The 21160-nt window shown below is 49.3% G+C and overlaps 1 protein-coding gene across 1 annotated transcript; it reads left to right on the forward strand.

Annotated features, from left to right (window-relative positions):
• The first annotated feature begins 8 nt into the window (after nt 1-8).
• Nucleotides 9-19279, forward strand: ANKRD13B (ankyrin repeat domain 13B). The gene is made up of 15 exons (XM_006890983.1): nt 9-98; nt 13444-13579; nt 13704-13828; nt 13916-13961; nt 14561-14704; nt 14804-14993; nt 15072-15138; nt 16293-16374; nt 17234-17298; nt 17512-17642; nt 17748-17905; nt 18040-18192; nt 18336-18499; nt 18573-18649; nt 19042-19279. The coding sequence occupies exons 4-15, from the start codon at nt 13937-13939 to the stop codon at nt 19277-19279; spliced, it is 1494 nt and encodes a 497-aa protein (XP_006891045.1). The 5' UTR covers nt 9-98; nt 13444-13579; nt 13704-13828; nt 13916-13936.
• The last annotated feature ends 1881 nt before the right edge of the window (nt 19280-21160 follow it).

Here is a 21160-nt window from a genome sequence, read left to right on the forward strand (position 1 = left end):
CCTCCGCCAGGAAGGGGCCCGAGGGCAAGTACCCGCTGCACTACCTCGTGTGGCACAACCGCCACCGCGAGCTGGAGAAGGAGGTCCGCGCTGGCCAGGTAGGATCGCTGTCGGGGAGCCGCGGGGACCCCGCGACCGGGCACGCCCGCCTGTCGTGGGGAGGGGGCGCGGCGCGGGCTGTCCCGCCCCACGGGCGAGTTTGCGGCGCTTCTTTGTTTGCAGCCGCGGCTTTTGTGTTTGTTGACCGGCCAGGGTGATGGGAGCGGCTCCCGCCTGTGCCCCTCCAGCCGGGCCAGGAGGCCCACACGTGTTCCGGACCCTCCTAGACGGGGGTAAGGGACACTGTGCCCCTTCTCTGACGGGGCGGGGAGGGGCTGCCAGGTCCGTCTGTGTTCCATGTGGTCAGAGTCCGCCCCACTCAGCCAAGCGGGGACACCTCCCGCGTGAGTGTGGGGAGATGGGAAAGGCCTGGGTGGGGAGGTGGGGGTCACAGGTCAAGGATTGGGCAAGGGGTTGTGTGACACTCCCTGGCATCGAACCCCACCCAGGGCCCCGTGCCCTCGTGCTGAGAGCTTCCTTAAGGTTGGGTAGAGCCCCTGGGTCCCTCAGCTCCCAGTTCTGGCTCAGGAATGGGGCGTAGAGGGATACCCTCTCTGAAAGCCTCTGAAGGGCCTTGTCCAGGTGCTGAAAGGGGCTCTCCTTCCCCTTGGTGCTGGGGCCTGGCTCCTTTGCTCTGAGGAAGATGGGGACTTCTTTGCTCTGAGGAAGATGGGGAGCCCTGGCCACAGGAATTGAGGTTGTAGATAGAGAGGGCTCCTGGTTTGTGCTTGTCAATGAGAATCTGAGTGAGGGCTCCTGGTTTGTGCTTGTCAATGAGAATCTGAGTGGGTCAGCCAGCTTTGATTGAACGGTGATCTTTAAGAAGACAGAAGGGTTGGAGTCCCCCACTCATTCTTTAGGGCCACGGCAGGCACAGGGCTGCCTCAGCTCTGCCTTTGACACTCAGGCCATGTGGCTTGGCCAAGTCACCCATTAGGCTGAGGAATAGGGGCAGCCTTAGTTGGCATCTCCAGACTTGACCTGGGTCTGAGACCCTTGCGAGAGCGAGGGCTAGGAGTGGTTCGCTCAGCAGTTGGGAATATGCCTTCTGAGGGCCACCTCCTGAGTCACAGGAAGTTCATGGAGGATCTGTCCACCTCCCAAGGAAGGAGCGGGTGTTGGAGGGCAGGACGTCACCAGGCAGTAATTGAGATGAGGGTCAGTGTATGTCTCTGAGATTCCCACTGAGTCCCCAGGCCATATAGTCCAATAAATGTCAGGGTGACAAGCTTCCAAGCCTCTGGGTTGGTGTGGGGTCCACTTCCTTTCTACCTTTGCTTACACAGAACAGTGTGTCTGTTTATCTATCAGAAAGGAAATGGTTTGCAGCCCTATAAGGCTTGGTAAAAGGGTACCAGACCCTGTGGAAGTAGGAACAAAGATGAACAAACAAAGCTTAGCCCCTGCTCTTAAAGAGCTCTCCCTCTGCTGTGTGAATACAGAATGCTAACACAGATGTGCCAGGAGGGTCTCTTTTTTGTCTCTTTTCTGTTTGCTTTTCCTGAGGAACACAGGTCTGATAGAAGTTACAGCTGAAGGGGTATAAGTTTGACCTGAGAAGAACTTCCTGATTGTCCAGAATTAACCTAGTGGCTGAATCTCCAGAGTGTCTCCTTCCTACTCCCTGGGCTGAGGGGTGGGTGGATCTTTTCCTGCAGAGACTTGAAGCAGCAAAATACCCTGGGAGAAGAGACTCACACCCAGGCCTCTCTGGCTGAAGGCTTAAGGTCAGCAGCCATCTTGCTGGGGTGGATAGCATGGTATCGGCCGCAGGTCACAGCACTGGGGCTCCCTGAGTGTGTCCCTCTTCTCCTCTCAGACTGACGGAAAACAGGCACCAGGTTCACCTCTGTCCACACCCTCCTGACCACTCTCCTCCCTTTGCCCTGGAGAATTAGTATCTCCTTGAAATGGACACCACTTGATCATGGCCAGGGTGAATGTAGGGCACTGGTTGAGGTTAACTCTTGCATAGTCACAAAAAGGACACATTAGTTCTCCCTTCCTTCTGGGAGAGCCAAGAGGGGCAGCCTGAGTGGGACTCAACCCCAGGACCAACCCCAAGTGATGCTTAGACCAAATGTACCGGCTTCGCCCTCAAGGTGTCTGATCCTCTGGGGAGAAATGAGAGTGCCCAACCTGAGTGTTTCCTGCAAGGGATAGGTGTTGGTAGCTACATAGCCTCCTGGTATCCCAGCAGGGTGGGGAGGTCCCCAGCTTCTGGTGCTTCTGGCACTGGCCATTGCGGAAGCCAGCCAGGCTTCCCTCAAATAGTCAGCTGTGGTTCTTCTCTGGTCTCTACTTGGCATGGCTGCCTCTTCTTTACTCCTGAAAAGCCCAGTAGAGGTCCTGCTCTGGACAGGGTTGGCAGCCCGGACCAAAGAGAGAGAAGACGTAGAAGACTCTAGAGCAAGTAAATGGATTTTGCTGAGCCCCCGCCGTTAGCTCATCTGGGGGCTAGAAGTCAGGGTGGTGGGCAGATAGTAGGTGCTTGGCAGGCATGTGCTGGATGAAGGGAAGGCACCTGGCACTGTGATGGTAGCTGAATGCCTTCCTGCCATGTGTATTCAGGTCCCTTATAACCTGGGAGGAAGCAGGGGATTGTCGGCCAGCTCCTCCCTGCCTGGTATGACCCTGAGATTGGCATAGCCAGCTGGGTATGACCTGAGTTTCTAGTTCCCCCTGAGGGTGGAGTTAAAATGCACAGCTCCCTGGGGGGATGACTTGTCGGGAGGGATGAGGGAAGCCTTGGTTACAGGAACTCTGGAGGGGACAGAAGAGGAACCTCAGCCTGGACTGTATCCTCAGGACAGCTTCCTTTCTTCCTGGGATCATCCACTACCGTCCTCCTTCTGTTTCCTCTGCTCCTCCTCCTGACCTCGAGGCAGTTGAGATTGGGTTAGTTTGTTCCTGGACACCCAGATAGTCCCTCTCCCAGTGAGGTCACAGATGAGGCCCAGGACTTTAGGAAGCACCTGTGACCCAAAGTGACAGTGTTGGGTGTGGGCATCACCACAGCTGGTAAGGTGGGAAGCTCAAAAGAGGGAGCCACAAACCCCAGAAACCAAAAATCAATTTGCTCTGTGATGAGGGGGCAGGGCTGAGGGAGAGTCAGCAGGGCGAGGTCACCACCGCGCCACAGCGTCCTACCCACCTTGAGGAAGCACCCCATCACCCTCTCCCTAGAGTGAGCTCAGGGGTATCTGTTCACATCCCTTTTAAGGCGGGAGACCTGAGAGGTAATTGACTGGACCAGGCCCAGGAGAGGAGCTGAAAGTACCAGGGCTCCTCACCACTCTCCTTTCACCATCCATGTTTAGTCTACACGTTTGGTGTGTCCTTTTAAGATTTCTCTTAAGGTGCTGCTGATGCTGAATGCGTTTGAAAAACAACTTGCTAGTGCATTGGGTATGAAGGTGTGCGTGAGCAAATAAATAGTCTGTCAGTGAGCACATGGTACAGCCAAGGATACTTTCTGCAGAGCCACAGCGCAGTGGGCTCCTGTGTGTTTGTCTGTTTAGGATCACACGTATACTGTGTCTGTGGAGGCATATATAATATGCATTCTTATGGAACATGTGTGTATTTGTGTTTGTAAGACTGGGAAATTTCTCTGTGCAGGAAACACCACCTTCTCAGCCTCAGAGACTCCCCTTTTTGGCTTTAACTGAGGCATGCTGAGATGAAGTGGCTCTTGATCCTTTCCATGCTGGCTTTGGTAGGGAGGGCTAGGTGTTAGGTTTCATGAGAAACCTTTTCATTCCTGCAATTAAATAGCTGTAAACCTTTGCTGGGGAAATTAATAAATTCTCCCACCTGGGTCCAGGGCAAGGTGCCACTTGTGCACTTGTGTGCCAGCTCAGGGCTGGTGGGAGATACTTCTAGGCCTAGTCCTCTTGGTGCAGTGGTTAATGCACATGGCTGCTAACCGAAAGATTGGTAATTTGAACCCACCAGGAGAAAGATGTGGTTGTCTACTTAGTAAAGATTATGGCCATGGAAGCCCTGTGGGGTCTTTGTGAGTCAGATTCAACTCAGAGGCAGTGGGCTGGGCTTATGACTGGGTGTATATGGAGTCCACATTGTCCCTGGGAATTAGCAGTGCCCTGATGAGGCTGGTGGGATGAGCTCCTGAGCAGTGGGGAGGCAGGGACAACCTCTCTCTAGATCTGGAGCTGAGGCACCTGGGGTGGATGGGGGGAAGGGCAGGCAGCCTCTGGAGCCCTGAGCTTAGCGAGTGTCCTGTCAGCTCCCTGGAGCCTTATTATCATTGGCAGCAGCATCTGAGGCAGGGCAGGTGGGAGTCTCAGCTGAGTCCCAAGGCCCCTTGGGAAGGGCTCTCCGGGCTTTCCCAGCCAGCCCAGGGTCTGTGGTTTTGCTGCTGTTGCTCCTGCTGTAAGCCTAGGGCTCTGGTCCCACTTAGATGTGGGCTGAAGGACACAACCTAGCCTGTGATGGGCAAAAGGAAAACTGCTCCAGCGTCTCTATTGGGAGCGGATATGACGATATGACGGCGCAGCAGGGAGCCTGTTAACAGGTCTCAGCTCCAAGCCACAGCCTCTCAGGGGGCCCAGGAACACTTTTGTTCTGAGACTCTCAGTATACTTGACCTAGTGGATAAGGAGTTTATTCTGCCAACTCCAAGGCACATGGTTCAAATCCACCAGTGGGTCCTCAGGAGAAAGACACGCAGTCTCCTCCCGTGTGATTTACAATCTCTGAAAACCTGCTGGAGGGTCAGATATGAGTCATTTCCTACTTGATGGCACATGACAACAACTTAATAGACTTAGAATTTAAAATGCCAACTTGAGGTTAAAAAATTATATAATGAAAGTGTTTTATTTTTTACAAAAAGTTCATACTCGGGCCTTAAAATATTGAAGTGCTGTTAGAAGTGTTTGAAAAAGAGCCTTACTCTCTCTACCTCTCCCACCTTCCCATCTCCTTCTCCAGAACTGAGTTTAAACTCTGTGAGCTGTTTTCTCCTCCTTCTCCACGAAGATAAGGAATGTGCTCAGGTGGGGCTGTTTCATGGTTGCTATGAATTGGCACTGACTAACAGCAATATTAGGTGATTATATATTAGCAGTATTAGGTGACTATTTCTTAGTTCAGTATTTCCACTCTTTATTGCCTTTCCTTCTCCGTGCTCTTGTAATACAGTAATTGAAATAGTCCCTGAGTGGCTTAATTAAGTACTCAACCCGTAAAGGTTGATAGTTCAAATCCCCATAGAAATGCCTCAGAAGAATGGCCTCCTGGAAGACCCAGCAATCAAAAACCTTACGGAGCACAGTTACGCTTCAGTATGTAATGGTCTCCCTGTGTCAGAGTTGACTTGATGGTAGCTGGCTTGAGTCTTAAAAGTTCCGTTATTAAGCAGGTATTTACTGAACACCACTTACGGGGGAGCTCTGGTGGTGTAGCTGTTAGGGAGGTGTGCTGGTCACCCAAAGGTGCTTTCTGTGTCTGTTGTTTCATGTGCTGTGACATAACATCATTTTCAGAGCCTGAAAATCACATTGGAGGAGAGTGCCTACCTTTTTCCTGCAGAACAGCTGGTGGATTTGAATTGAGTGTTTTTGAGTTGGCAGCACAATTCCTTACCACTTGGCCACCAGGGCTCCTTCCTCCTGTGCCTATAACTTCTGAAAACCTCCTGCAGGGTTAGCTATGAGTCTGCTCCAACTGGACCAGCGAGGAGTTTGAGTTTTTAAAATTATGCACCAGTCTAAGGACTGAGATAAAAAAGTGAATACGATAGGCAAGGTGGCCTCAGCCTTTGTGCATCTTGCATTCTAGGTAAGAGAAGATAATAGGAAAAAAAGTGATTTAATGTTGGGAGAAAACTAAAGGAGGTTAAGGGACAATGGAGAGAGATAATACTATCTGTTATTGAAGATAGAGTTGTCAGGGCAGGCCTCTCGAGAGGTGATATTTGAGCAGGAACCTGCATAAAGAGAGACAGAGAGCTGTGTGGGGATATAGGGTATCCAGGGGATCATCCCAGGGAGGCTGGGTGCAGGAGTGGACTTCTTCATGTGGGAGAGTAAGCACGTTCAGAGAGAAGCTGATGTTTTGGGGGTAGGTAGTCAGAACCTGAGGAACGTTTCAGAGGATGAATCTAACTGCCGGGTGGCCGTACAGAGAATAAATCCCAAGGAACAAAGAAAGGAATGCAGGAAGAAATGGGATAGCTGGGAGCAGGGTGAAGTGATGGAAACAGAGAAATCTGGATGTATTTTAAAGGTCTAGTTTGTGCACAGGTGTATTTGTAGTTGTGGGCATGATCACGTGTATGTAGTTGTGTGGCTGATTGGAGGCAAGAACCTTATTCCTGTTCAGGGGACCCCAGCTCCTAAACTCTAAAGACCTCTGAATAAGCTTCTGTTCTCTTGATTCCTTCTACTCTGGTTTTGATGGAAAAGACACAGGGCAAGAACCAGAGCAGGTTCAGCTTGTCCAGGGACGACTGGAGTGAAGGCAGCAAGGGACAGAGGAAAAGTCGTGGGAGGTCAGGATGCTCCTCTTTGTTTTGTGAATTCCATCATTTTCTGAAGATGTAAATGTTTGCAATAAAAAAAAAAGATTTCTTCTGTTCTATTCATGGATTATGTTTTCTTCTGGCTCTTAATATCTATTTCTGTACGTCTTAGTCTCTATTTCATGTGGTAGACTTCCCTCAAACATCTAGTCACTTAAGGTTATTGGTGCATGTTAACAATGGGGCATGAAGCATATCGATACCTGAATTCTTCTGTAAGATGATTGCATGTCATGTTGGTCTGTTCCTCATTCTCTGTGTTGGCCAGTTTTTCCAAGTCCAGGGCATCTCAAGCTAAATTTCTATAGAGAATGAACCCCTGATGTTTTGTGGTAAGGAAAGTGTGTTTCCCACGTTTGTTGAGGAGGAGACCAGAGCATCTCTGACATTCAGTAGTCCCCTGTGTTTATTCCCAGGGCCCCCTTCACACCTCTGCCATGCCATTGCCTATAGACTCTGCACCTTCCAAAGGTGACCTTGCTATTCACTGGGGTTCCTTTTGGGAATGCTAACATTCTGGCTTCCTCTGTTTCCGTAAGTTAGTGATGATACCCCCAGCCACTTTCCATGTTCTAAAAATGTGCTGGCATCTTTTTTTCCCCTTATTGTGGGTTTTAAATATTTTGCTGACATTTTTATAGTTGCCCACAAATTTACCATTTCTGGCACTCGTCATTCTTTTATGTAGCTCCAAGTTCCCATCTGGTCCCAGTCTCTTTCCACCTGAAGAACTTCCTTTAACATTTCTTGTCTTATGATGACAAATTTCTTAGGGTGGTTTTTTTTTTTAATCTTTATTTTCCCTTAACTTTTGAAGGATATTTCACAGGATATAGAATTCTGAGCTGATATTTTTCTTTCAGTACTTTTAAAAGAGAGGGCTCCAATGTGTTATGGCATGAATAATTTCTGATGGGCAATATGTGGTTTCTTGTACAGGTGTGTGTCACTTAACAACCATGATATGTTCTGTGAAATAGGATGTTACGAGTTTGGGACTTTGAGTGGACACCGCTAAACTGTTATGGAAGTCCTCTTCTGGTCATTTTTGTTGCCATTGCTGCCACTATTATAGCTATTGGCAAAGACTGAACGAATGGACGGTGATGTCTGTTGATAAGTTAGAGCAGGAATAGATGTAGAGCAAGGGACTTGGGAGAGGTTAGGGCTTGGCCAGCCCCACCTGCATTTCCACTTCCCTGGAGCAACAAGAACACCTGGGCCCATTAGCCCTCACCAACGTTATCCACCTGCCTGCCTGCTAGAAAGAGCCCCACAATCCACATCCAGAGTCCTGCCTTTTGTCTCACCCATGGTCTAAGAGTCTGGATTTGAGATCTTTAAAACTATTAGGGAAAAATAGTAAACAAAAGGAAGACTTCTTTTTCTTTAAAAACAAAAAAGCTTATGGGACATGGATGTTTATGCAGCAAGACAATGCCCGAATAAATGCAAAGTGATGCATATGTGAATCTGTTTTTCTATACAAAATGTGCCTCTTTTTTCCCTGCCTGCTCCCCCCACCCCCAGCAAGGCAAATATTTACTTATGCAGAAGGATGCTCATGGGACACTTGTCCTGGCAGACAAGCATACCAGGCAGGTGGTCAGCTTGGATTTTATCAGTGGCTCAAAAACTAAGCCTGTGTCTCACTTCATTGGTCACAGGTCTCCACCTCACAATCTTGTTCCTAACTAGTTTTTCTGTCTACTTTTAAGATTTTCTTTTGATTACCAGTTTTTTATTTTTGGTGAAGGTTTACAAGTGATTAATGATTTTTCTTTCAATTTTCAAGGACTTTTTATACCACTAATTATAATTGATTGATCACTAGCTTTGTTGGTTTTGGGTGGTTTTTTTAAATCATATATTTTAAGCATTTGATTATGATCCAGATTTGTTTGAAATTCACCTAGTCTCTTTTTTTTTTTTTTTTTTTTTTTAAAAATATGGAACGCTTCACGAATTTGCGTGTCATCCTTGCGCAGGGGCCATGCTAATCTTCTCTGTATCGTTCCAATTTTAGTATATGTGCTGCCGAAGCGAGCACTAGTCTCTTGATCTTGTGGGTTTGTGTTGTCTTTGTTGTTTGTTAGGTGCTGTCAAGTTGAGTACGACCCATAGTGACCCTATTAACAACAAATCTGAACTCTTTGCTCCTATCCTTGCCATCCTCACACTTCCTGATATCCTAGAGCCCACTCGTCGGTGCAGTCACTGTGTCAGTCCACCTGGCTGAGGGTCTTTCTGTCCTCTGACTCTCTGCCTTTCCAAGCTTGATACCCTTCTCCAAAGAATAGCCTCTCCTAGCAACATGCCCAAAGTATGTGAAGCGAAGCTTTATCATCTTTGTCTCCAAGGAGCACTCTGGCTGCACTTTTTCTAAGACATATGTTTGTTCTCTTGGTGATCCATGAAATGTTCTGTAACCTTCTACAACATCACAGCTCAAAGGCATCAATTCTTCTGTCAACCTAATTCATTGTCCAGCTCTCAGATGCATAGCAAGTGATCAGAAAGACTTTGGCCTGAATCAGATATACGTTAGTCCTCAAACTGACCTCGTTACTCCTCAGTAATTTGGAGAGGTCCCTGACTGCAGGCTTTTCCAATACAATACACTGTGTGTTTATAGAAATGTGGCTATCATTTCTTTACATTTATCATATGTTTTCTCCTTCCTCTGGGATTCCAAGTACACCTATGTTAGAATATTTGATGCTGTCTCACAAGTCACTGAAGCTCTGTTAATTTGTCAGTCCTTTTTTCCCTTCTGTGCTTCAGTTTGAATAGTTGGATAGCTATGCCTTCAGTTTCAGTGAACTTTAAAATTCTGTCGTGTCTAATGTGTTGTTAAGTCTCATCCAATGAATTTTTCATTTCAGACACTGTACTTGTTATATCTCTAGGAGTTCTATTTGGTTCTTTTTTTGTATCTTTCCATTTTTCTTCTCATGAACATTTTGTACATGTTTTAACTCTTGAACATACTGATCTAATTCCATCATCTTTATAATTCCTGTGTGTGTTTCTATTAAATAATTTCCCCCTAATTAGAGGTTGTATTTACTGACTTCCTGGAGTGTCTAGTAATTTTTAACTGAATATACAACATAGTAAATGTTATGCTGTTTGTTGTCTTCCTTTTAACTTGTATTGGACTGAGGGGGCTCTGGTGGCCTAGTGACAAAAAGCCACGCTGCAATCCCGAAGGTAGGTGGTTTGAATCCATCAGTTGTTCCACTAGAGAAGAAGGGGCAACTTCTTCCTGTGTCAGTCAGATGAGATTCAGCAGTACACAACAAGAGAAAAAAAAATGCTTTGGGCTTTATTTTGAAAGACCAACTTGAGTTGCAAATAAATTTGGCTATTGAATATTTATTTGAATATTTATTTTGAATTCCTTCAGAATGAGTTGTTGTTGCTTTGTGTTGTCGGGTCAGAACTGACCCATAGCTTTCCCTGTGGCGGATTTTCAGAGGCATTTAATTGCAGGGGAGGAGATTGCCCATCCTCCTGCCCAGCACCTGGTGGATCCAAACTGTTTACCTTTAAGATGGCAGTGCAACCTCTTACCACTAACTAGGCCACCAGAGGTGAGCTTTTTCTCCTAAGATAGTTTTAGCCTTATTACTAAGGTAGAAGCCTTCTGAGATCTCTACTGAGTACTGTACATGATCAGCAAAGACTCTTCATTCTAGCTGATTGGAGCCCAAATGTCTTTTTGCCCTGCGTGTCCTCTGGGAACTGATCAGCTAGCTTATAACACATTTTTGCATGGTCTTGTGAAGCTTCACTCGACACATGCAAAATTTGTTACTCATCAAAGACTTTAAAGGGAGCCTGTCAGAATTTTGCAGCTCTTTTTGGCATAGCTCAACTCCTGTGGAACATTTTCCTGTACTATCTAGCTACCTGAGTTCTCTTGAATCCCTTTCTCTCCTCAGCTCAGTGAAACCACCATGTTCTTGGGATTCCTCTCTCAGAGTTACAGTCCAGAATGTTCCTCCAGGCACAAATTCAGGGCTGCTGTAGAATGGATGCCTTTAAGTTGTGGTGTTGGAGAAGAGCACTGAACATCCTATGGACTGCCAAAAGAACAAACAGATATGTCTTGGGAGAAAGTGCTTCCAGAGTACTCCTTGGAGGCAAGGATGGCAAAATTTCATCTCTCGTACTTTGGACATTTTGCTAGGAGAGGCTATGCCTTGTAAAGAGATGCCATACTTGGACAGGAACAGTGAAAGAAATGAAAACCCCTAATGAGAAGAATTGGCGCAGTGATTGCAGCAGTGGGCTCAAGAATGTCACAGATGAAGAAGGTGGCACAGGATAGGACAGGATTCAGTTCTGTTGCTCATAGTGTTGCTGTGAGTTGTACTCAACTTGACGGCATCTAACAACAACAACATAGGCTTCATCTTGTTTGTTTCTTTTCTCTCAGAGATCACAATCCTGGACTACTTATTGTGTAATGTTTTAAAACAATTGTTTTATCTTTAGAAATAATAATTTTCTCATTTATGTGGGAGAATAATTTCAGTTTTTCCACTATGATTGGAAGTCAAAGTCTTTGATATTTTAATCAGGCTTTGGAAAGGAGAAGTTACATGTGTGTGGCCAGAATTTGACTGGATGTCCTAGACTCCAGAAATACATTTAAATTCTTAATTTCAGCAAGCCTATAAGCTTTATCACACATCAGAAAATCTCATGCAGTATAACTGTGCTGTTCACAAAATAGTAATAGAATTTAAACAAAATGTTAATACATCATGTCCCATGTCTCCCAGGAGATTTGGACAGCACCTGTCTGGCCAATGGTTTGGAAGAGATCCATATTTGTTCCCATTCCCAAGAAAGGTTATCCATCTGAATGTGGAAACTATTGAACAATATCATTAATATCACATGCAAGCAAAGTACTGCTGGAGATCATTAAAAGATGGCTGGGACAGGACATAGAGAACTGCCAAAAGTTTGATAAAGATTTAGAAGAAGCCATGGCATCAGGGATATCATTGCAAATGTCAGATGGATCCTGGCTGAAAGTAAAGAATACTACAAGAATGTTCATTTGTGCTTTATTGACTATACAAAGGCATTTGACTGTGTGGGTCAACTTGACAAGTTTGACAGGTTGTGGCTGACATTGAGAAGAGTGGTAGTTCCAGAGCACTTAATTGTGCTCGTGTGGACCAGGAAGCTGTTGTGCGAACAGAGCAGGGGAACACTGCATGGTTAAAAATTGAAAAGGGAGTGTCAGGGTTGTATTTTCTCTCCATACCTATTTAATCTGGAAGCTGAACAAATTATACAAGATGGACTTTATGAAGATGAGTGTGGCATCAGGATTGGAGGGAGACTCATCAATAACCTGTGTTATGCAGATGACATAGCCTTGCCTGCTGAAGTGAGAAGGAACTTGAAGCATTTGTTGCAGAAGATTAAGGAATGCAGCCTTCACTATAGATTGCATCTCAATGTCAAGAAAACGAAGATTTCTTACCACTAGACCAATAGGCAGCGTCATGATGGATGGAGAGGAGATTGAAACTATCAACAGCTTCATCTTGCTAGGATCCACAATTAACATCCTTAGTACCAGCAGTCAGGAAATAAGGAGATGCATTGCACTGGGGAAATCTATAGTTAGGGACCTCTCCAAATTATTGAGGAGTAATGGTGTCAGTTTGAGGACTAAGATTCATCTAATTCAGGCCGTAGTCTTTCCAGTCACTTGCTATGCATCTGAGAGCTGGACAGTGAATAAGGATGACAGAAGAAGAATTGATGCCTTTGAGCTGTGGTGTTGGAGAAGATCACTGAACATTCCATGGACAGCCAAGAGTATGAACAGATATATCTTGGAGAGATTGCTGCTGGAGTGCTCTTTGGAGACAAGAATGAAGAAGCTTTACTTCACATACTTCGGGCATCTAGCTAGTTGGAGAAGGACATGATGCTGGGAAGGGAGTAGGATTGGTGAAGGAGAGGAAGACCCTCAACCAGGTGGACTGACATGGACTGCTTCATTGGGTTCTTGTGTGTCAGGAAGTGTGAGGATGGCACAGGATAGAGCATGGTTCAGATCTTTTGTTCATAGGATTGCTCTGAATCATAATTGACTCAATGGCACCTAAAACAACAGCTATCATGTCCCACAAGTACAGAGCATGGGTTTGAAATTGTACCGTTAACATAGACTTTCATTCCTAACAGTGTAGTGTTGTTGTGAGCCTTCAAGTCAGAACCAACTCCTAGCTGACCCTCCAGTGGGTTTTTGGAGGTAGTAAATTGCAAGGGAAGAGATTGCCCATCCTTCTCTCAAGGATCATCTATCTGGTGGAGGCAAACCGCATGCCTTTGAGATTGCAGCACAGCTTCTTACCATTAGGCCACCAGAGCTCCTTATTAGTGTATCACTATAACTGTGTGCTAAACCTCAGTGAAAACACCAATAATCTAAATTTCTGGTCCTGCCAGAAATGTGTGGCATGGGAGTCCCTAGGGGTCTGTCCTAGCTCAGTCACCCTCCTTTGGCTAACAGCCTCTCTGGACCACTCTCAGTCCTAAGCTAACTTCACAGGTAAGCCTACCCACTGGAAGAGGGAACTCAGTCAGGCCTCCCGAGTTACTTTCAGCCCTATCCTTCAAGTTCCACTCCACTCACCTGACTCCTGCTCATCATGTCGGTCTGTTTCATTGTCCCTAAGACGGCATTGCTTAGAGATTGTTGAACCAAGGTGGGGCTTCCTCAGAGGTGACCAGGGCTACATCTTCAACTCCTTCTCTAGGTGGACATCGAGCAGCTGGATCCCCGAGGCCGGACCCCCCTGCATCTGGCCACCACACTGGGGCATCTCGAGTGTGCCCGTGTGCTCCTGGCACATGGTGCAGATGTGGGCAGGGAGAATCGCAGCGGCTGGACAGGTGGGCATCCAAGCTTATTCAAGTCTCAACAGTTATGCTTTCCCCAGCATGTCCCTGCCTCTTGCTGGCTGAACAAAGCCCTCAGCAGGCCCCAGCCCTGTGACACCGCCTCCCCTTCCCCCAGTGCTTCAGGAGGCTGTGAGTACCCGGGACTTGGAGCTGGTGCAGCTTGTGCTGAGATACCGAGACTATCAGAGGGTGGTGAAGCGGCTGGCGGGCATTCCTGTGCTCCTGGAGAAACTGCGCAAGGTGGGGACTCAGCCTCTCAGCGTCCTCACCATTGTCCGGGACTCCATTTCTAGCACAGATTTTGTCACTCTCCTTTTTTTCCTCCAGGCTCAGGATTTCTACGTGGAGATGAAATGGGAGTTCACTAGTTGGGGTAAGGGCCTGAAAGAGACCTTCTCTGGACACTTTCTCACCCTAGGGCTTTGGAGTTGGCTGCCTCCTACTTGAAGCACTCACAGTCTGGGAGCTCTTCTGGCGACTCCTTCTTTTAGTTCTCCACTCAAATGCCACCTCCTCAGACCTCCCCAGACATGCTTTTAATCTCATGGTTTCCTTTGCTCTGTATTGACTTGCTTGTTTGTTATTTCTCACCCCCTGCTAGAAGGTAAGCTCAAAGAAGGGAAGGATTCTCTTTTGTTAAATATTTTATTCCCAGTGACTGGAATAGTGGCTGGCACGTAGTAGGTGTTCAAGAAACAGTTGTTGCAAGAATGAATGAAAGAGCGAGTGAATGAATGAATAAATAGAAGGTACGAGAGACTCAGTGGTGACTGAAGCCTCCTCGTCCCAGAACTTAGCTTGCTCACAGCTGAGTGAATGGAGTTTATATTGATGTGTGTACTGCCAGGTGAAGATCTGCTCTCCTGTTAGTTCTCTCACCCTTTACTGACCCCCAACTTCCATGCCCTCCCCTGGCCCAGAGTGGGTGGGCCAGGCACATCGAAGCCATCTCTGACCTCCACTTCCACCCAGTGCCCCTGGTGTCCAAGATCTGCCCTAGTGACACTTACAAAGTGTGGAAGAGCGGGCAGAACCTGCGGGTCGACACCACACTCCTGGGCTTTGACCACATGACCTGGCAGCGAGGAAACCGCAGCTTTGTCTTCAAGGGCCAAGGTCAGCCAGGCAAGAGGTGGTGGGCAGGGCAGAGGGAACAGGGTGCAGCCCCTCACCACCCCTGATCTTCCATCCTCCATGCTGTCCTATGGCTGGCAGACACCAGTGCCATTGTCATGGAAATTGACCATGACCGCCGGGTGGTGTACACGGAGACACTGGCATTGGCTGGGCAGGACCGTGAGCTGCTGTTGGCCGCTGCCCAGCCCACCGAGGAGCAGGTGCTGAGCCGGCTCACTGCACCGGTGGTCACCACACAGCTTGATACCAAGAACATCTCCTTTGAGAGGTGAGTGGACATTCCTCGGACAGCCTGGAGCCAGCCTGGTGAGATGCCTGCCTTACCTCGGCCATGCTCTTTCCTCAGGAATAAGACTGGCATCCTGGGCTGGCGCAGTGAGAAGACTGAGATGGTGAATGGGTACGAAGCTAAGGTGAGACTGCAGCTTCAGTGCCAGACTCAGGCACACTCTTACCCACAGCAGGGTGGACAGACGTCCCCTGACCATGAAGGGACAGAGACCATCCGACATGGAAGGGAGGGCCCTAGACTGAGAGTTGACTGATAAGTATAGTCAGCATTATTGAGCACGTGCTATGATCATGGTCAGAGTACTGGTCTGACAGTTCATACACACCCATGCACAAGTTCACACACGTGTATATACTTACATGTAAGTACATATGCCTGTATAAGTATACACATATATGTGTGTGTGTAATTCCCTACTATGATTCTCGGAATTACTCTTTGAGGTAGGTACTGTTCTTCCCATATTACTGATGGCTTATAGAGCCTTTCTCATAATATTTATTCTTCACAGCAACTCTTATGAAGTCAAAGGGATTATCAGCTGCATGTTATGATAAAGAAATGAAGGCTTTGGGTGGTTAAGTGACCTCTGCGAGATTCCACAGAAAGGGGTTAGTGAGACTCAGTCATTCAGGGATTCCAGCACCACTGAGTTCATGGGGACAGTGGTGAAGGAAATGAAAGTTCTGCAAGGTTCCCTTTCCCCTGGAGCCCCTCTGTCCTCTGCTGTTCATCCCCACAACCCCTTGTTGCCTCATCAAAGTCCTTTGCACACCGCAGTATTATCTATCTGTTTTCTCATCAGTCGCTCCCAACTAGATTGAGTTTCCAGGGGGCAGGGGGACCATGTCTGGTATGTTCACCACTTTATCCCTAATGCCCATCCCAGTGCCCAACATATAAACGAAAACAAAACCAGGCTCATTTCAGTCAAGTCGATTCTGATAAAGCAAGCCCAGAGGACCAAGTATAACTGTCCCGTAGGGTTCTGAGTCTGTAATCTTCACAGAAGCCGATGACTTCTTTTCTCCTGCAGAACATTTGGCAGGTTCAAGTTGCCAGTGCTTTGGTTAATAGCCAAGTGCTTAACCACTGTACAACCAAGACCCCTGCCTGACACATAAAACTCCTCAAAAAATGATTATTAAATTGATGGTTTCATATATTGTTCATAGACCTGGACCCTGGGCCCTCTCAAGGATGGAATGTTTGGAATGCCTAAGGGAATGGAAGTATCAGAGCTGCCTCTGAGTCTCTTCTCAATCTCCTTCCCAGGTGTATGGGGCATCCAATGTGGAACTCATTACCAGGACCCGGACAGAGCATCTTTCTGAACAGCACAAGGGCAAGGTCAAAGGTAATGACACAAGGGTAGGCGTGGAGATGCTGCAGAACTGAAGGAACCAGCTCCGACTCCAGATGCTATCATCTTTTCAAAAACCAGGATAGTCTACTTAGGACAGTGAATAGATTTCAACTCAGCTGTCAAGCCCTAATGAACAGCAGTGGCAGCTAACGCCTACAGTACTGCTGAGATGATAAGGCAGCATCTGGGCACAGTGGGGAAAAAAGCGTAGCAGTTAATTGCTAATACCTGAAGTGGGTTTGGAAGACAAGAGAAATCTCAAGCATGCCATTTATTGCCTATTTTAGTCTAGGAGGACATTTCCTAGGTAGGAAGTCAGGGCACCCTGCCATTGAATCTTTGGGCCTGTTGATTCCACATCTGGTTTTTCTAGACACCAGTGTCCCTCCTGGAAGTGGGGAGAGAGGATTCACCAAAAACTTAGTGCCTCCAAATAGACTGACTCATAGAAACCACCTAGGACCGAGTAGTACTGTCCTATAGGACTTCTGAAGCTATAAATATTTATGGGAGCAGACTGCCTTGTTTTTCTCCTGGCGGGTTGGAAAGGTGAAATCTTTAATATGGAAATACCTGAAGGAAAATATAAATACACGTGCTGCATACACTGTCACCAGTCTAGGGAGTGGCTCTTTTGGAAGTCTCTGATCCACTTTTCTAGTACATGCAGGATTCTGCTTTCTGTCCCCCAGGAGTACTTGGTCATGGTATATGTGGTATGGATAAGCAGTTCCTCTCTGCACCCCCAAAAGCCAGCCTTCTCCTTCAGTCTTAGGTGCATTCCATTCTAGTGAGGTGCCCAAATGTGTGTGTGGGCCTGTGGTGTCCTGAACAGCCACGCTTTTTGTAGGTTGTAAGACCCCTCTGCAGTCTTTCCTTGGAATTGCTGAGCAGCACGGGGCCCCGCAAAATGGGGTGAGTGTGCATCAGGTGTGTCCTTGCATGTGGGGTGTAGATATGGCAGAGGAGGAGACCTAGGAGGCATCCTGCCGAGCATGGCCTCTGTGGACCTCCTTTCCATAGTAACCAAGGCAGGGGGGGACAGATCGGGGGCCCTCTTGATACCAAATGGCTAACCCACCTTCAGAGACTGAGAAGGGCTCATGGACCCCTCCCCATGTGGTACAGACCCTGGTCACTCAGACTCTGAGCCAAGCCAATCCCACTGCCATCACTGCAGAAGAATACTTCAACCCCAGCTTTGAGCTTGGCAACCGGGACATGGGCCGCCCCATGGAACTGACCACCAAGACGCAAAAGTGAGGCCCCAGCTGGTTCTGGGAAGGGTGGGGGGCAGGGTCTCCAGGGATTGCTGGGAGGCCATGGCCTACAGTCTCCCTCACCCACTGGGATCTGGGGGGCAGGTTCAAGGCCAAGCTGTGGCTGTGTGAGGAGCATCCCCTGTCCCTGTGTGAGCAGGTGGCTCCCATCATTGACCTCATGGCTGTCAGCAATGCACTTTTTGCCAAACTCCGGGACTTCATCACCCTGCGCCTGCCTCCTGGCTTCCCTGTCAAGATTGGTGAGGCCCACCCTCTCCACTTTCCCCTCAGCCCCTCGTGGAGGGTGGAACTGAGAAGAAGAAGGAGTTGGGGTGGGGATTGCTGAGGTAATGAGATGGTGAGCAGTGGCCCCTGAAGGTGCTCTCATCCCTAGAAATCCCAATCTTCCACATCCTCAATGCCCGCATCACCTTCGGGAACCTCAACGGCTGTGATGAGCCCGTGCCGTCCGTGCGAGGCAGCCCCAGCAGCGAGACCCCTTCCCCAGGCAGTGACTCCTCTAGTGTCAGCAGCTCCAGTTCCACAAGTGAGACCCGGTTCTCCCCTCTGAACCTGCCCTTGCTTCCCCTCCCTCCCAAGCCCTTGCCCTTCTTGGGGGGCGGCTTCACAGTTCTGGGACCCTGTGGAGTGGACCCAGTCCTTTCTCTGACCCCTACCCCTTGCCCTCAGCCTCCTGCCGTGGCTGCGAGATCTCCCCAGCATTATTTGAGGCCCCACGAGGCTACAGTGTGCTGGGTGGCCAGCGGGAGGCCGTGGCCCGAGACGACGATGATGACCTATTGCAGTTTGCCATTCAGCAGAGCCTGCTGGAGGCAGGCAGCGAGTATGACCAGGTGCATACTGAAAGGGTGCGGGGGAGGGGCTCTGTGCCAACCCCGCTAACTGGCTCGCTCTCCCACGCCCTAGGTGACCATATGGGAGGCGCTAACCAACAGCAAGCCAGGTACCCACCCTATGTCCTACGAGGGTCGACAGCAGGACAGGTCAGTGTCTAGCAGGTTGGAGACTGTCTAGAGTCACCTCTCTGACACCCACTGCCCTACACATACACACTACCTACCTCGTGGGCCCTGAAGCCCTTTTGACTAGGGACCTGACTGGTGTCAGGATACCTTTTCCCCTTTCCTGGCTCAGGGGTTGTGGGCAGTGCCCGTTGGGAGCAGGGTTCAGGTCTGACATGCTGTAAGATTTAGAGAACTGCTCTGCACTGGTTGTGAGCTGCCACCATCGGGACAGCCAAGGAGATGACCGGGAACTCATCCATCCAGTGGAGGCTGGCTTCGTCAGCTCTGCTCTCTGGCCTCCATGCCTCCTCTGGCTCCTACCTATCAAAAGGTGCATCCTGTAGTTCCTGACTTCGTTTCCCCATCCCCAGGAGCACGCCACCCACACCGCAGCGCCAGCCTGCGCCCCCAGTGGCCCCCACATCGGTCCCCAGCCCTCGGCCAAGTCCTGGCTCTCGCCGTGGCAGCCACATGTTCCGGAGCTATGATGAGCAGCTACGCTTGGCCATGGAGCTGTCAGCTCAGGAGCAGGAGGAACGGCGGCGGCGCGCACGCCTGGAGGAGGAGGAGCTGGAGCGCATCCTGCGGCTCTCACTGACCGAACAGTAGCACCCCTGCGAGGCCCCTCACCACATGGGACCCTCCCAGGCCCACACTCTAGCTGAACTGGGGCTGGAGACTGGAGTTGCCACTTTGGGGCGCAGTTGAGCACAAGGCACAAGACGGGAAGGGGTTCGGCACCTGCGCAGGGTACCTTTCCGGGCCAGGGCCCTGGTGGCAGCTGGCACGGCCCGGTCCCCTTGCTTTGCTGTATCTTGACCTCCCTTCCTTAGCCTCCCTTCTCGGACAAAGACCTGAGCCAGGCATTCCTGGGGGGGGAGACAGTGTCCCCATCCCTTGTTCCTCCTGGCCTGCCCTCCTTCCTGCTCACTGATCCAATCCAGGACACTGCCCTTGAAGCCTTTGCAGCGCCGCTCTTCACCCCTGGGGGGCAGCTGAGCTCCCGCGTGCTGTGTCGCTGCTTTGCCCCAGACACAAACCAGCACGCCAAGGGTCCAGCTCCTCCCCCACCCCGGCATTTCAGCGTCAAGTGCACTTAGCGGGGTGCCCAGCTCCCCAACCCCCACACCCCTCCTGGGTCTCAGGGTGGTTGCGCCTTTCCAGGGGTGGCCAGAAGTTGGGAGTCCCTGTTCCCAAGGCATGATTTTGTGATCAGGGAGGGTGTCCAAGGTGGCCCCTAGCTCCAGGCAAGACTTGGCTCCATTATGGTGTCTTGGAGAGGGGGGCATATTGGGCTCGGGGACAGGCATAGACCGTTTATTAGTCTGGACACTGAGGGATCACCCAGGGCCTTGACACTACCATCCACCCCTTCCCACCAGCTGCTGCTAGCCCTATGTGGTTGTGCGTCCCACTTGCCTCCTACCCAGGGACTGATTCTAAATCCCCTTATCCAATGGTGCTAACCCCCGGCTCTCCTCTGCCCCACCTCACCCAACCAGAGAAGCACAGACCCCGCCAGGGGCAGGGGCACACGGCACACCCTTGTTTAGATCTTCTCTAGGACTGACCTTCAGGGCTCAAGCAGTGAAGCTCAGAAGGGATACAAAAAGGGGACAGAAGAAAAAAGCAACAAAGAAGACTTCCCTCTCATTCCTTTCCTTGATGCCAGGGGCACCAAACTAATGATTCTGAGGCACAAATAAAAGAGGCTTCAAACCCAAAACTTTTCCTAGCTGGATTTACTGGGGAGGATCACCCATGGCACAGGGTCCTTCTGAACCTGTGTGGGGAGGGTCCTGGGGTGAGAGGTGGTTTGGTGGGTCCTGAGCCCAGGATACATTTATCATGGTCCCTGGGAGCCTGGGGTAGCATTTTCAGAGGCCAAGGTTCTTGCCATCCTTACCCAGCACAGGCAGGTGGTGCAGACAGAACACTTGGTAAAGCATTTCATTGAGTATGTCCTGGTCTCCTCACCTGTGGTCAAGGCCACTGCAGAGGGCTGGGGAGAGTGTGTGTGTGTGAACCTGCTTCCTCATGACAGTTCTCTGGTGGTGCAGAGGTGCCATAAGAAGCTGCCCTCTCCCCTGACCACAGAAAGAAGAGGGTCCTTAGCCATAGACTGCTGGGTATATCCAGTGGGTTCCACCTCGGATGCCAACAGGTTGCATATGTCTCTGCAAAACTGGGATAACTCCCATCTGGCTTACCACTCAGGGTAGTGGAATCAAGTGAGCTGATAGAGAAGCACTGTAATTTCTCTAGGCTGCCTGGGAAGACCCAAAGAATCATCATCCTTAAGGTCAAGCCAAAACTCAATATTCCCAAGCATGGAGCTGTTATTAAGCACTTCCTCAGCCATAGGCGAGGAGATGGAAACACTGCTTCACCGTGTAGCATGGTGGCTGAGCCCCTCTTCACCTTTGGACTTCTCAAGGCCTCCTCCAGCCAAAGTGTACAATCGGGGCCAGGACAAAATAACTCGCAGAT

This window comes from Elephantulus edwardii, unplaced genomic scaffold (assembly GCF_000299155.1).
Source record: "Elephantulus edwardii isolate Elephantulus edwardi_28Jun2011 unplaced genomic scaffold, EleEdw1.0 scaffold00094, whole genome shotgun sequence".
NCBI classification, from domain to species: domain Eukaryota; kingdom Metazoa; phylum Chordata; class Mammalia; order Macroscelidea; family Macroscelididae; genus Elephantulus; species Elephantulus edwardii.

Bases quoted from the DNA above. Each gene is read 5' to 3' on its own strand.
- ANKRD13B (XM_006890983.1), top strand. From the start codon at position 13,937: ATGAAATGGGAGTTCACTAGTTGGG. The intron at 14,994-15,071 runs GTGAGTGGACAT...CTCTTTCCTCAG, and splicing joins AAGAACATCTCCTTTGAGAG to GAATAAGACTGGCATCCTGG. The intron at 18,650-19,041 runs GTCAGTGTCTAG...CCCCATCCCCAG, and splicing joins GAGGGTCGACAGCAGGACAG to GAGCACGCCACCCACACCGC.